The sequence below is a fragment of the Schistocerca serialis genome, chromosome 1 (assembly GCF_023864345.2).
Source record: "Schistocerca serialis cubense isolate TAMUIC-IGC-003099 chromosome 1, iqSchSeri2.2, whole genome shotgun sequence".
NCBI classification, from domain to species: Eukaryota; Metazoa; Arthropoda; class Insecta; order Orthoptera; family Acrididae; genus Schistocerca; species Schistocerca serialis.
The window spans coordinates 1,182,123,149-1,182,140,075 of NC_064638.1; the positions used below are offsets into that span (position 1 = coordinate 1,182,123,149).

A 16,927-nucleotide genomic window follows, 5' to 3' on the forward strand; every position below is an offset into this window, starting at 1 on the left:
AAAAATGGATTAATAAATGAAGGAATAATGGTTCCTAGTTTTCTATGCTTTATAATTCCTTGGTCTGCGACCATTTCAGCAAACTGCAGACTATGTAGACTACGATGCAGTCGAATCTTGCTACTCGAATCTCGATATATCGTTAATCTCGATAATTCAAACTTATCATGACTTTGAGGAAAATTCGATAAATCGTTGAAATCCGACGTGATTTGGTAGAAATAAGCAATCAAACTTCCTTGTGTTATGCCCATGTTCTTTCTAAAAAACCACATACACACATTATACAAATTTATCACAGCGCATCAGCTTAGCACGTAGCTGGATTTCTTTTATTCGTTTTGCATCCTCATGCCACACAAAGGGTGTTCTACGATCTGACGTCGAAATGTGTGTAGCACAGAGCTGTTTTTGTACCCTCAATATGCTTTTAATCTATTACAAATGCCACCAGGAACTACAAATGTGTTAAGTTAAAACGCGAACTGTGTAGAGTGTTTTGTAATATTTATATGGTTTTCACAACGTTGTAAGTTTTCCCACATATGATTTAACAGCAAGCAAAACTGTCGTCGTCGATTGAGCCATCCCTGGCACCCTCACTATGGGGTCTGCATGAATAATCACAGTCATTATGGCATTAAGAACACGCTGAATCGAGCAGAACGAATGAAACTTTGAAGAATCTTCTAAACAAAATTGACGTGTAAAGAACTTCGTTTACTTGTCTCTTTTCTTGTTAAAACTATGTCCTTATTTGTGTGTGTCTTACAAGCGTCTACAACACAGGTAACTGTACGATAGATACAGCCTCATCGCAGGGGCGAGTGCAGAGAAGCCAGACTAAAATATAGTTCCTCAAAAGGATAACAGCCAGTTTAGTATTTGCAGGGGGGAACAACTTGGGTGATTGACTGATCTGACCATGTAAATTCACCAACGTGGCCATGGTGTGTTCGAACATCGAAAGACTGGAAGCAACAGGAAACGATAGCTGTTACATTCCTATACTCCTGATGGCATGCAGTAGTGGGGAATCGGCCACGAAAAGCAGTAGATGAGTTTTTCTACTTGAGCAGCCAAATAACTGACGGTTATCGAAGTGGAGAGGATATAAAATGTAGAATGCCAATAGTAAGACTGGTGTTTCTGAAAACGGGATATTTGTTAACAATGAATATACGAGGGCAGTTCAATAAGTAATGCAACACATTTTTTTCTGAAACAGGGGTTGTTTTATTCAGCATTGAAATACACCAGGTTATTCCCCAATCTTTTAGCTACACAACACTATTTTTCAACGTAATCTCCATTCAATGCTACGGCCTTACGCCACCTTGAAATGAGGGCCTGTATGCCTGCACGGTACCATTCCACTGGTCGATGTCGGAGCCAACGTCGTACTGCATCAATAACTTCTTCATCATCCGCGTAGTGCCTCCCACGGATTGCGTCCTTCATTGGGCCAAACATATGGAAATCCGATGGTGTGAGATCGGGGCTGCAGGGTGCATGAGGAAGAACAGTCCACTGAAGTTTTGTGAGCTCCTCTCGGGTGCGAAGACTTGTGTGAGGTCTTGCGTTGTCATGAAGAAGGAGAAGTTCGTTCAGATTTTTGTGCCTACGAACACGCTGAAGTCGTTTCTTCAATTTCTGAAGAGTAGCACAATACACTTCAGAGTTGATCGTTTGACCATGGGGAAGGACACCGAACAGAATAACCCCTTCAGCGTCCCAGAAGACTGTAACCATGACTTTGCCGGCTGTGGGTATGGCTTTAAACTTTTTCTTGGCAGGGGAGTGGGTGTGGCGCCACTCCATTGATTGCCGTTTTGTTTCAGGTTCGAAGTGATGAACCCATGTTTCATCGCCTGTAACAATCTTTGACAAGAAATTGTCACCCTCAGCCACATGACGAGCAAGCAATTCCGCACAGATGGTTCTCCTTTGCTCTTTATGGTGTTCGGTCAGACAACGAGGGACCCAGCGGGAACAAACCTTTGAATATCCCAATTGGTGAACAATTGTGACAGCACTACCAACAGAGATGTCAAGTTGAGCACTGAGTTGTTTGATGGTGATCCGTCGATCATCTCGAACGAGTGTGTTCGCACGCTCCGCCATTGCAGGAGTCACAGCTGTGCACGGCCGGCCCGCACGCGGGAGATCAGACAGTCTTGCTTGACCTTGCGGCGATGATGACACACGCTTTGCCCAACGACTCACCGTGCTTTTGTCCACTGCCATATCACCGTAGACATTCTGCAAGCGCCTATGAATATCTGAGATGCCCTGGTTTTCCGCCAAAAGAAACTCGATCACTGCCCGTTGTTTGCAACGCACATCCGTTACAGACGCCATTTTAACAGCTCCGTACAGCGCTGCCACCTGTCGGAAGTCAATGAAACTGTACGAGACGAAGCGGAGATGTTTGAAAATATTCCACAAGAAATTTCCGGTTTTTTCAACCAAAATTGGCCGAGAAAAAAAATGTGTTGCATTACTTATTGAACTGCCCTCGTAATTAAAGTGTTAGGAAGTTTTTTTCGGAAGTATTTGTCTGAAGAGTAGTTCTGTACGGAGGTAAAATGTGGGCGACTTTATTTGAGAGAGAAGTGAAAATACAGAAGAATTATAAACTTTAGATGGGCATATTAGATAACTAATGAAAAGGTGCTGAGCGTAATTGGGGAAAGAAGAAATTTATGGCAAAACTTGACTAAGAGAAGCGATCTGTTGACATGGCATATGTTTAAGCATCAAGGAATCAATTGTTCGGTGGTAGAGTGATGTGTGTGTGTGTGTGTGTGTGTGTGTGTGTGTGTGTGTGTGTGTCTGCCTGTGACAGAGAGAGAGAGAGAGAGAGAGGGGGGGGGGGGGGGGGGGGGGGGGGGGGGGGGAGAGTGGGTGTGGGTGTGTACGGAGGGGAGGGGGGTGGGAGAAGCCAAGGAATGACTATAGCAAGCAGGTTCAGATGGATGTAGATTGCAGTAGCCATGCAGAGATCAAAAAACTTGCTCGTGATAACAAGGAGGGAAAGCTGCTTCACCCGAGTATTAGGAATGAAATGAAAAACCTACAGATTCTGCTTCTTAATTTAAGCATACAGAACGATGTTCTGATAAATTACACTTTAAAAGTCGCGCGATAAAGTAAGATTATGTGGAGACGAACTAGAAATGAGTAGCAGCCATAGCGTCCTTCTGTTAAACGACGCAATATCTGACGGCGCTCGTCTCTGCGGCAGTAGTTATCAGCACGCCAGGCTCCTTTGAGGAGAGCAGCTCCGAAGATGAAGCGGCAGCCAGTGTTTGCCGTGGACTAATATCCCAGCCCGACCCGTGTCTGTTTTTCGTGCAGACGGCTCGGATTTCCGAGTCGCAGCGAATGTCTTGTTAATCGCCGTGGCAAACGTCAAGGCCATTTCGGCTTGCTGGTGTTTCCGTTGACTTCCTTAAAATATAGAAAACCAAAGAATTTAGAATTTTGTAAGTATGGAGGGCATCGCCACGGTGAAACTGGCAGATGGATTATCTGAGAAGCAGAATATCTTTCGTACCCAGATGAGCATTTCTTCACTGACGGGAATGGAAATTTTATATCGTGAATGACTTGATCGAATGCTAGCAAACCGCTACTTCTTTATTTCTAGTCAGTTAGTTCCAAAATTTAGACATTACAGTGACAGAAATTCTGCTATGGATCAGAAGGGATTGTCAATGAGGAACTTCTTCAGTTTATTTTCAAATTTTCTTTGCCGTCCGTCAAACGTTTGACATTACTGGGAAAGAGATCAGAAAGTTTTGATACAGCATTGTGAACCCTCTGTGTGCTCACAACCACCTTAATGTGACATAATGAATGTAATTTTCTACTTCTGGTTTTTTAACTACATAAATCCATTGTTCCTTTTGAAATGTAGTGGATTATTTGCAACAAACTTCATAAGGGAACAAAATAATATGAAGCAGCAGTCAAACTAACTAACTCCTTAAACAGATGTCTGCAAGTTGGTCGTGGATGAGCACTTCATATTACTCTTACAGTACGTTTTTGAGCAATGAAAACATCCTTTCTTAAAGAAGAGTTACCCCAAGAAGACTATTCCACATGAGATTAATGAATGTAAATATGCAAAGTATGTCAGCTTACCGATTTGTCTCTCGGAAATATTTGCAATGATTCTAAGCGCAAATGTGGGTGATCTAAGTCGTTTTGGAGTTCCAAAACTTTCTTTTTCCATCAGTACGGGCGCTCAAGAATTTCGAAATTTCCACACTATTTATTGTTTCCACAACAAGTGTTTCACTTATCTTTGGTGCAGTACCTCTAGATATGTTGCGGCTTTTTAAAATTGTGGGTGAGACCATTGCCAGAAAACCAAACAACGATACTTTCAAGAACATTATTCACCGTTTCTTCTGTTTCTATGTGTATGATTGGACCGATTACAATAGTGTCATCCGCAAAATAACTAATTCTGCTTTCTATATACACTCCTGGAAATGGAAAAAAGAACACATTGACACCGGTGTGTCAGACCCACCATACTTGCTCCGGACACTGCGAGAGGGCTGTACAAGCAATGATCACACGCACGGCACAGCGGACACACCAGGAACCGCGGTGTTGGCCGTCGAATGGCGCTAGCTGCGCAGCATTTGTGCACCGCCGCCATCAGTGTCAGCCAGTTTGCCGTCGCATACGGAGCTCCATCGCAGTCTTTAACACTGGTAGCATGCCGCGACAGCGTGGACGTGAACCGTATGTGCAGTTGACGGACTTTGAGCGAGGGCGTATAGTGGGCATGCGGGAGGCCGGATGGACGTACCGCCGAACTGCTCAACACGTGGGGCGTGAGGTCTCCACAGTACATCGATGTTGTCGCCAGTGGTCGACGGAAGGTGCACGTGCCCGTCGACCTGGAACCGGACCGCAGCGACGCACGGATGCACGCCAGGACCGTAGGATCCTACGCAGTGCCGTATGGGACCGCACCGCCACTTCCCAGCAAATTAGGGACACTGTTGCTCCTGGGGTATCGGCGAGGACCATTCGCAACCGTCTCCATGAAGCTGGGCTACGGTCCCGCACACCGTTAGGCCGTCTTCCGCTCACGCCCCAACATCGTGCAGCCCGCCTCCAGTGGTGTCGCGACAGGCGTGAATGGAGGGACGAATGCAGACGTGTCGTCTTCAGCGATGAGAGTCGCTTCTGCCTTTGTGCCAATGATGGTCTTATGCGTGTTTGGCGCCGTGCAGGTGAGCGCCACAATCAGGACTGCATGCGACCGAGGCACACAGGGCCAACACCCGGCATCATGGTGTGGGGAGCGATCTCCTACACTGGCCGTACACCACTGGTGATCGTCGAGGGGACACTGAATAGTGCACGGTACATCCAAACCGTCATCGAACCCATCGTTCTACCATTCCTGGACCGGCAAGGGAACTTGCTGTTCCAACAGGACAATGCACGTCCGCATGTATCCCGTGCCACCCAACGTGCTCTAGAAGGTGTAAGTCAACTACCCTGGCCAGCAACATCTCCGGATCTGTCCCCCATTGAGCATGTTTGGGACTGGATGAAGCGTCGTCTCACGCGGTCTGCACGTCCAGCACGAACGCTGGTCCAACTGAGGCGCCAGGTGGAAATGGCATGGCAAGCCGTTCCACAGGACTACATCCAGCATCTCTACGATCGTCTCCATGGGAGAATAGCAGCCTGCATTGCTGCGAAAGGTGGATATACACTATACTAGTGCCGACATTGTGCATGCTCTGTTGCCTGTGTCTATGTGCCTGTGGTTCTGTCAGTGTGATCATGTGATGTATCTGACCCCAGGAATGTGTCAATACAGTTTCCCCTTCCTGGGACAATGAATTCACGGTGTTGTTATTTCAATTTCCAGGAGTGTATTAGACGGTAGATTGTTTACAATATGAAGGACAATAGTGGACCTAAGACAGAGCCTTGGGGAACCCCATAAGTCATTTCTCCCCATTCAGAATAATGTTGATGGACTGCATTGTTGGATTAATAAGTATAACTTCCCACATTCTTTTGGTTAGATATGACATTATCCATTGACTGGTTATACCATCAATCCCATAAAAACTCAGTATATCACATATTATGATTGATACCGTCAAATGCTTTAGATAGGTCACAGACAATACTAGTCTGACTAAAATTCCGTTCTTATGTGAACTTATTATCAATATTTTCAATAAAGAAAATAGTCATACCTACAAATGAAAAATGGTGTCTGTTGGGTTTTAATGGACCTTTGGAGGTGGAGATCGCATCACAGCATTCCTAGAGCACTTGCATGTACGCCTTATTGCCATATTTATAATTCTGAGAAGCGTCGAACCACTGGCATGAGGGTAGGAGCGTATCATACCGATATACTGCACACACAGTTCATGTTGTACTGCGACTGTTGTGTAACTAGTGACGAGGTTGACTGAGGTCAACGGTGTGGCCAGAAGAGTACGAAAGGGTCCCTTCAGAAAGACTACACCGAAATAAGATCACAGTACTGCTCGACTGGCTCTGACAAAGAGGCTGATGACAACTGTTGAAATCTCAGTAGTGTTTACCAGTAAAATGTCACCACGAACCGTCGACAACCAGTTACTGCAATCTCGGTTGAAATTTCGAGCTGCCGAGTGTTGTTTACCACTGACACAATACCACAAAAAACAGAGTCTTGCATGGTGCAGGACGAGAGTCAACTCGGACGTCCTGTGGTGTTCAACAATAAGTTTCGCTTCTGTTTGTGACGGTCGGGTCACGCAACGTGTCTGTAAGCGACCTGGTCAAAGGTCACACGTAGCAGCGATTCTTGAGACCCAGACCTCGCAAAGTCCTGCAATCATGGCGAATGAAGTTATCCTATAAGGCAAAGGACGATCTGGTTATTGTTGAACGTAAATTGAATACTCACAAGAACGGAAAACCCTGTTTTCTACGCCTTCATAACCAGAGTACCATATGACGTAGTCCAGCAAGCTAATATAAAATTCCACACTATAGCTCATATCATGAACTCCTTGAAGAATGCACAGATCCTTGACTGACGTGATCGGTTCACTGATTTTTCACCCATAGAGCATGCCTGTCATGTGATGGGATGAGTTGTACATTCATACCAATCTCCAGCCAGAAATCCCCACGAAATGACACAACATGTGTTTCAAGTATGATACGAAATTTCTCAATATGACGTTCGGAGACAGATTGCTTCATGCCACAAGTAGTACGCCTCATACTGGATGATGGACATCATACCGGAAAGGAGTGAAAGTTTAGTCATTTAATATGTATTATATGAAGCACGATTCCACAAAGTTTGATAAATACAGGAATTGGCCAAAAATAGAGGAACACCGAGTGAAATGTATACCTGAACATTGATGCCGATGCTAGAAAAGCCAGAACGTTGCGCTGCTGTATTTGACAACGAAAGACACCTCCGCAGTATCCTGAATACACTGCAAGTGTCAGCTGTGGTCATAACACTGCTCTACAGAGTGACGTTTTTCCACTGTATACAAAGTCTGGGGATTGATCGACGAGAGGATACGGAACAAAAAAAGGTCTCTTGAACTTATGTCCGGAATGCTAGGTTTCCATGCTAGAGACCATTTATTCAATCATACTCTGCTACAGAGACTGCGGTCTATTAAGTGCTGTATCATGCAGGGTGTTACTGTTCCTCATACGTCATGCCCTCTCCTGCCATAGTCTCACGTTGTAGTGGATGTGATACAGCGTTGTACATAATAGTTTCGTATTCGAATCGAGACCTTGCTGGCATGACGTTTACTTATGGACAGGCGAATGGCAGTAGGCGGCAGGCAGCAAGGTTGTATCAGGAGACGTATTCCCGCCGACAACAACCACAGCGTTCTATGTTTGCAACAGTGTTTCGTCGTTTGTCTGAGACAGGGTCATTTCAGGAAGCAGGAAATCATGTAAGACGTTCCCGAAATGTTCGGACATCAGACTTGGAGAAGAAAATATGATTAACACTGTGGAAGGCGACCGCCGTGTCAGCACCAGGCAGTTGGCGCGCCAGTACAGTAAGCCAGACGACCGTGGGGAACGTTCTCCACGACAATTGTTGCTACCCTCATCACTTACAGTGTTTGCAGGGCTTACTCAGGGGAGTGCAAATGCGACCTCCCACTCCTTTATCCGCCATGATGAATCTCGAGCTGTGACGTCACCTGGCAGCTACTGCAGTTTGTTTACAACGGTGTCGCTCAGTGTTTCTATCAAAGGCGTGCATGCGAGTTCGTGTTACACGTTAGTTTGTGTGTAATTCTTGTCCTGCCGAGTGTTCAGTTGGAAAGGAATTGTTCCGTGGGTCTTGTAGCTTCGTTCTTGGAATTATATCTACAAATACGTCGTATTGTGCAGTTGCTGAATGTAGTAATAGTGGACGTAAGACTGAAGGCGTAATTTATCATCGTTTTCCAAAAAATGTTGAACTACAGCGTAAGTGGATTGCTCGTTGTAAACGAGAGGACAAAATTAATGTTAATAATGCAAGAGTTTGTTCTGAACATTTTTGTGAAAGCGATTACAAACGAGACTTGCAGAATGAATTGTTAGGTCTACCTACACGGAAACTGCTACAGGATAATGCTGTTCCGTCTCTAAAAATACCAAACTGGCACGGAAATGTATTCGAAGTTCCAGGTCCCAGCACCGCGAATGTTACCGGTAGTGTTCTAACAGAGAGAGAGAACGTCGCTGTGACACTAGAACAGTAAAAAAAAGAGCTCTCTCAACGTTGAAAACTTTATCTCCCAAGAAAAGTAAGCTGGACAAATCCAGCAACACAGACGTTTTTACTGATCCGCTAATTTCACTTAAAGACCAGGAAATTCAAGCACTGAAGAAAGAATTGGTTAGTTTGAAGATTAAAAATGTTCGACTGCAACAAAGAATTAAGTCCACGAAAGAAGTTATAAAGCAAGCTACATCCATAAAACCTAATGTGTCTCACACTAAGAAGCACAAATGTGTATGCTCGGATGTGAGAAGTACACTTTCTCAGTGTTTCACACCAGGACAAATTCGTTGTCTGTTAAAGAAGAGGAAGCAAGTAAAGTGGTGCTCAGGGGACATTGCAAATGCTCTCACATTGAGAGCTTTGTCTCCTAAAGCATATGCCTACCTGAGGAGGAAGAATTATCCTTTTCCCTGCAGGTCAACGCTCCAGATATGGACGAAACAGTTCAAGTGCCGACCAGGTATTTTGAAACCAGTTTTGGAGTTAATTGAAAGTAGGTCAGAAATGTTCACATCATTAGAGGCGATTGGTGTCCTAAGCTTCGACGAGATGAGCATTGACGGTCGTGTGACTTACGATTCGTCCGACGATGTAGTACTCGGACCACACAACAATGTCCAAGTTGTCATGGTTCGCAGCTTGTTTTCAAAATGGAAGCAGCCAGTGTATTATGACTTTGATGTTGCAATGTTTAGTGATTTGTTGCAGAATGTCATAAAAGAAATTGAAACAGCAGGAATCCGTATCGTAGCCGTTACGTGTGACAAGGGACCAAAAAATATGATTGTGTGGAAGCAACTTGGTGTGTCTACATCCAAGACATTCTTTTCAAACCCTGTTGATCACAGCAGAAAAGTTTGGGTTATTTTTGATGTTCCACATTTGCTTAAGTTATTAAGAAATCATTTTCTTGATGACGGAATCACTTTGCCTGATGGTACTGTGATTACAAAAATGGTTATAGAAGATCTTCTTCGACATCAGAAAAGCGACCTTTCGATCAATCACCACATATCGGGGGTTCATCGTAACGTTAGTGGACGTGATCGTCAGAATGTCCGAAGGGCTGCACAGATATTTTCACGTCGTACTGCCCAAGCTGTGAGATATGTTCTGCAGAAAAATCGCGAAGGAAGCTTCATTGAGCTCGTGAACGATGTTTTCGATGTGCTGAATTCGAGATACCCTCAAGATGAGAAAGCTGCCCTTAGAAGTGGTTACGGGTTTCATATCAGAAGTCAGGAAAACTCTCTAAAAATATTTCTTGAAATGTGCTCTAGTATGCGAGTAGGAAAAAGAAACAATTCATTATATCAATAAATTCACTTTTTGGACTTTACAATGATAAGAAAAATTCCGGAGCTATTTATATATTGACAGCCAGACTCAATCAAGATTGCCTGGAAAATTTATTTCCCAGAATCCGTGGCCTTGGTGTCTTCTACAACAATCCCACTCCTTTCGAGGTGAAAAACAGAATTCGTTTATTGATACTGACTGGAAGTGCAAGTGAAACACCTTTGTCTTCTGGTGCTTCGACTTCAGAGGACAGAAATGAGATTTCTGCTTCTGAAAACTACCCGACACCAGCTGATGAAACTGAGGAAGATTTTGCACGTTTTCTCTCGAGTGAATTATGTATAAGAGTAACTGATAAATCATTTGACGTCGCTACAGATGACGAAAACTTGCTCTTACATTTCGAGCTCAGTGATTCAGTGTGTACCAGTGAAGACGTGAATGACGATACTCTAAAATATCTAGCAGGATATACAGCATTCAAGTGCAAAAACGTTGGCAGTTCTTTGGGAAATACCGCAGGGCAGTGTGTTGTTGATACAGAACTAAGTCTGAAGCAAGACTGGATTACCATTATTTCAAAAGGGGGCCTCATTTCTCCCTCTACTGACTGGTTTGGTAAAATACGTGAGTTAGAAATTATATTTGCTGCTTTTCATGGATCAAATATTTCTCATTGTAATAGAGTGATGGCAACCTTAGCAGGTCATATAAGTGCGAAATTTCCCGAACTTAATAGCAAAATAGTTCAGTTATATGTCAGAACAAGAACTTTTATACGGATTAGACATTTAAACAAAAGAGCCAAAATTGATGCAATGAAACGGAATTCGGCAAGGAAGAATCGGCTCTGGTCAGCGTCGCCTTCAGCATCTTCGACGTAGCTTCTGCATCAGCTTTGTAAGGTAAGTTCGACGATTACTATCTTTTTATTTACAAAAACATGTGTAAAATCGGCAGTACCCAACTGTAAAACATTTACCGTAGTCAGATGCCTAAAACACGAGCATGAATGCGGATGCGAACATCGGCCACTAGTTTTGCGTGGCGATATATCATCATTGCTACTAATATTTAACGCATTTGTTTCGGAAACCTTGTATATAATATTAACATGAAGTGTGTTCAACCCTGTGAGCGCGAAACTTTACTTATATGAGAAGAGAAGAGACGTGAAAACAGTTATTTTGCAATCACTCATATTCTACAAACGGAGACTGCCGTCTGGCTGCCAGGTGACGTAACAAGTCGCTGACCAATGACAGCGCACTAAGCCAATCTGGCATACCTTTTTTATTCTATGTTCCTTGGGCTTACTAAAGGTCACGTCATTTATGTTGGCGGCCGAGTTTAGGTTCGTTCTGCGCATCTGACGTCACAAAACACAGTCAGCCAATGAACAGAGAACGACGTTGCCAGATCTCGACTGCAGAGCAGAGCACGGACGAGTGTCTTCTGTTTTAGAAATGTTCAGTCATAAATAAAGTAATAGAACAAAAGCAATGTCTTGATAGCAGACTTCCTTTTATAGAAAGTTTGGAAAAAGCATTCTTTATACCAATTGCTTCATATTCTATTAATTAATTAAACCAAACAAGCAATAAGACTCCTAATTCAGGCGATAGCAAGGAAAGGTGTTTGTTTCAATCTCACGAAGCGCTTTTTCGCAATAAAGAACAGCGGTAATTGTTTATTTCCTATTGCACTTCGACGAAGTGTGAGTAATTCATAGTCATACCAACAGTGTTTGTCAGTATTTTGCGTGACCTGTTAGACTCCTCATGGAGTCACAGTGTAAGACGAGCTGCGTTAGCGCAACGGTTAAGGCTTTGGGTTGGTAAGCAGAAAGTTGTGAGTTCGAACTTTGTGCAGTGCTTAATATTTTCTTTATTTAAAAACAATATCGGTCTTACTTCACGAATTTTATTCGTTTGAATGCAATTTTTTGAAATTTCTAGTGCTTTGTCTCTTCATTAACCCTTCGCTGCTGCAGACACGTGCTCCCCGCATTCCGCGCTGTGCGCGATTTTGTCATCACTGCACTGCTCGCCTGTGCAGACACGTGGCGTTCCCACTGCTTTGACACACGTATCATTCGATTTCACAAAAACTATTTGGCCCAAAAATTAGATTTTTACACATCTTCTTGACTGATACCTTCCCCCCCATAAATGACTTATGTTTCGATGTTCAACCCAGTTATTGTGCAGCATTAAATGTAGTAAACCATTGCACGAAATTTTGAAGAGTTTGCAGAGGTAAAAGTCCCTAGCGTATACTTTCCGTATGGTCGATTTTAGTTGCCACAATGTTGAGAATGAAATGTGGACAAGATACCTAAATTTCATATAAAATTTACTGTATAACAATATCTCATTTACTTTAAGTACCACATAGGTGTCGTATGTAATACTGAGAAATATTCCATCTTTCGCGACGGTAATAAAAGTTTTATTTACACCGGGCACGTTTGGCTTTATTTTAAAGCACTTCAATCAATGAAAGGTATGGCACATACACAATGGTACTGATGCTCGCTTTCTTGTTTTTGTTCCACAGTCGCAGTTTTACCAATTGTATTAAAATATATTCCTCTTCTGCAACTGTAATAAGCGACTTATTTAGACCAGACGCGTTTCTCTCTTTTGAAGCATCTTCAGTGGACAGTATTTTGCCTCCTCCATTGCCAAGTCATATTTCGTAGTTTTGTGCTGCGGTAACACAATATTCAACGTTTGTGTCGGCTGATCAGTGTTTTAGCAAATAAATGCTGTTTGTGTGTGCCACACACAAAAACTATATTTGACATAGCTCAGAGCACTTCACTGATAGACGGTATATTCAAGTTTGTTTTTGTAAGTCCACAGTTTTGTTTAATGTATTTTATATACTTCCTTTTGATTGATTTAAGTGCTTTAAAATAAAGGCAAACGTGCCCGGTGTAAATTAAACTTTTGTTACAGTCGAGAAAGACGGAATATTTCTCAACATTACATACGACACCTATGTGGTACTTAAATTAAATGAGATATTGTTCAAATGGCTCTGAGCACTATGGGACTCAACTGCTGAGGTCATTAGTCCCCTAGAACTTAGAACTAGTTAAACCTAACTAACCTAAGGACATCACAAACATCCATGCTCGAGGCAGGATTCGAACCTGCGACCGTAGCGGTCTTGCGGTTCCAGACTGCAGCGCCTTTAACCGCACGGCCACTTCGGCCAGCTAAATGAGATATTGTTATACAGTAAATTTGATATGAAATTTAGGTATCTTGTCCACATTTCATTCTCAACATTGTGGCAACTAAAATCGACCATATGGAAAGTATACTCTATGGACTTTTACCTCTGCAAACTCTTCAAAATTTCGTGCAATGGTTTACTATATTTAATGCTGCATAATAACTGCGTTGAACATCGAAACAAAATTAAGTCATGTATGGGGGAAAGTATCAGGCAAGAAGATGTGTAAAAATCTAATTTTTGGGCCAAATAGTTTTTGTGGAATCGAATGATAAGAGTGTCAAAGCAGTCGGAACACCATGTGTCAGCACAGGCGAGCAATGCAGTGACAAAATCGCGCACAGCGCGGTATGCGGGGAGCACGTCTCTGTAGCAGCGAAAGGGTTAATGCGGCCGTGGAGGCTTTACTTCATGAACTGCGCGCTCCCCCCTAAACGTAAGCTTGCCAACTATGCTGTACTATGGCACTACTCCTCTTGGCGCGTGCGTCATGTGCAACTGGCAACGCAGCAATCTCACGCGTCTGGGCGGGCATGCGCCAAGATAAAAGAATTGAACTATAGCTACAGATTTTCCAGATCGGGAGCAGTTTTGTCACTAGTTTTTCCCCAGGCAACCACGATTCCCGGATTTGTCATCCATCCTGTTTGCAGGTGAGGCCAGTTTTACGCGGAGTGGTATCTACACCTTTCATAACAGTCATGTGTGGATAGTATGCAGAACCCCCATGGTATGGCGACAGCGAATCGATAGCATCGGTGCAGCCGCAATGTGTGGGCAGGGATGATTGGAAACCGTATTTTGGGACCAGTCTTCCTTCCACGTTGTGTAACAGACCAGAACAAACGGCGAGGTTGCCCCCGTAATGGAAGAAGTACCATTAATGATAAGAAGGGTTATGTGGCCGCTACATGATTAAACTCACTGAAATAAATTAGGAAAGGAACAGTTTTCATAGACATCTGACAGAAAAGTCCAGTTACATTTATAACACTGCTAACAGGCATTTTATCTTTCGAAAATATGAGGCTGTATAATAAAGTTTAATACTGTAAGATTATTTCTGGTATTCCTTAAACGCACATTTGCGACACAAAGCTTCGATAAATTCGATAGTGTGAGAATGTACTGCCTGTCAGCTTGTTGAACGTACACATATTTCGAGCAATGTTCATTGCATGCAAGACTCCTAAATGACAATCTCAGCCATTGGTGCAAATGGCTGTGAGCACTATGCGACTTAACTTCTGAGGTCATCAGTCGCCTAGAACTTAGAACTAATTAAACCTGACTAACCTAAAGACATCACACACATCCATGCCCGAAGCAGGATTCGAACCTGCGACCGTAGCGGTCGCTCGGTTCCAGACTGTAGCGCCTAGTACCGCACGGCCACTCCGGCCGGCAATCTCAGCCATTGTCTCCCTTTTATGCATATTTACGAACCGTAGTGTACAACATAATCACAATAGCAAGCAGTACTACTGTGACGAAGTGTATTTAACAATTTAGTTTCTCTCAGAATAAAGAAGATTTTTAAAAAAGCGTTTTTTATTTTTTGACAGGGAGATGTGTGTGATATAGAGACAGAGAATCTTACGCAACCATAGTTCAAAACACTCCCCATCTAGAACTGCCACTGTACAGTGTGCGCACAATAATATCTTTGGACATGGTTCCACTTCGTAACGCCCATAACATGGAAAATGTTTTATATTTTGTTATTATAAGTGGCTTTACTGCTACTGTTCCGATTACGCCAGAAATTATCAACGAGGAATTATGTTCAGGTCATAAATGAAAGGTTTTGAAAACGTTAGTACAAAGTATCGGCTGAGATTTTGGCAGCAACTACAAAAGATACTAAAATGTTACATATTTAATACGACAACACAGGTGACAGAAAAGCTTTCAAGAAACTTGGAAACGAGTTTAATGAACGCGTCACAGGACACAATTTTTCTCAACTAAGCTTTACATTCTATTCTAACTGATTGAAATGCAGTACCAGTTACTTTTATATTTAACATTACTATGTCTTGATGAACTAATATAAGCAATTTCTTCCAGCAAAATTAGGTATTTACGAGAATGAACTTACCATTTTGTTGTTGATTTCGTGAAAGTGAATCTCGCATACTTTGTCTACGACGTCTTCATTCTGGAACGTGACGAAACCGAACCCTGAAACAAAAGAAAAAAAGTCAGTAAATTCCGAAGCACTATGATTTCTAAGCGCTACTAGAAATCAGCAAAATCGTTTTAATGGTGAAACTCGCCGAAAACAGCCAATTGCTCAACTGATAACAAAAGCATATCTTTCAATTGTTGCAAACGAGTTGCTCTATTTATTCCATGGCACATCTCGACATTTTACCGCAACTTACCTGTTTGCGTTAATTCCGTATTTTTGCGAATAACAGAATGTGGGATGTTTATTCCGTCTCTAAGCATTTCGATACAGTATTGTCAGGAAACGCAATACACACAGCCGTCTTTCCATGGTATGGTTAATGTTACAAAGAGGTTCTGTTGCGAAGATGTCGCACTCGCAGTGGTAAAACAGTAACATGAACGAAGTATATTTTCATATGTGAACCAAAGTTGTTAATTAATTTGCTAGCCCCAAAGTTTCGCGCGTAACAATTTTCACAAGCCACATAATATCTGTATGAAACTATATTTATTTTGTGAGATCAGCTGTTCTTCTGCTATCAGATAGACATAACATCTTCATATTACTTCATCTAATGGATATGTTCGATTTGGATTTTATTGTATCTCACGTAGCCTTCTTCTGCGTATGCGAAAACAAATTAAATAGCTGCTTTTGTTCTTATATAAATTTGTCCTCTAACAATATTTAAGAATTTCAAGACACGCCGCACTTAAAATGGAATGTATTATTACGTTAACTGCTGTTCTATTCAGGGACGTCAGGCAGTTGGGAATTTATTACACTAATAAGGTCTTATTCCCGTATACAAGAGCGCAACAACTGAAACAGTTAATTTGTACATTGTTTCACCCAGGGAAGTTCAGTGACAACATACGAAAGAAATTTAACTACAACCCATCTCGGTAACGCATTAATTACACTTTCATCCAAGCCTACGCTATGTAGCGTAGCGCTTTGTTTCACATCAATAGATTCAACCATTCAAAGAGAATGATATATTACTTCACTTCATTACTACGTTCCATTCGAAAAAATTATCACGCATTGCTTATTGCACCCAAAGCTAGTGAAAAAGCAACTACGTAGCTATAAGACCCATAACTGTCAAACACGCAGTGACGCATAAATCGGAGATTAATGTGGTACCGTGATTAAAAGCGATATAATACGAGATTTCCATTTAGTGCGAGACATGGTAATTGATTGCCTATTACGCTAAGCGAACAGTCACAGTATCTCGTTAAAGCGTGGATCGAATCTGTATGCTAAAGTGATAAACATGATGCACGATGGTTTGATAATAGCCACTGCCAAACCTTCGTGAAAGAAGTGGCTAGTTTCAGCGGAAATAGCAACGGCCTGACCTCATTTACATGTATTTGCAGTTAACCACA

The 16,927-nt window shown here is 42.5% G+C and overlaps 1 protein-coding gene across 1 annotated transcript in view; it reads right to left on the bottom strand.

Annotated features, from left to right (window-relative positions):
- LOC126456492 (RNA-binding protein Musashi homolog Rbp6) overlaps positions 1–16,927 on the bottom strand; it is a 1,339,111-nt gene that overhangs the window by 98,197 nt on the left and 1,223,987 nt on the right. The window contains exon 6 of the mRNA XM_050092245.1: positions 15,456–15,538. Coding sequence (XP_049948202.1) covers positions 15,456–15,538 — 83 coding nt within the window. The remainder of the gene's footprint in view (positions 1–15,455; positions 15,539–16,927) is intronic.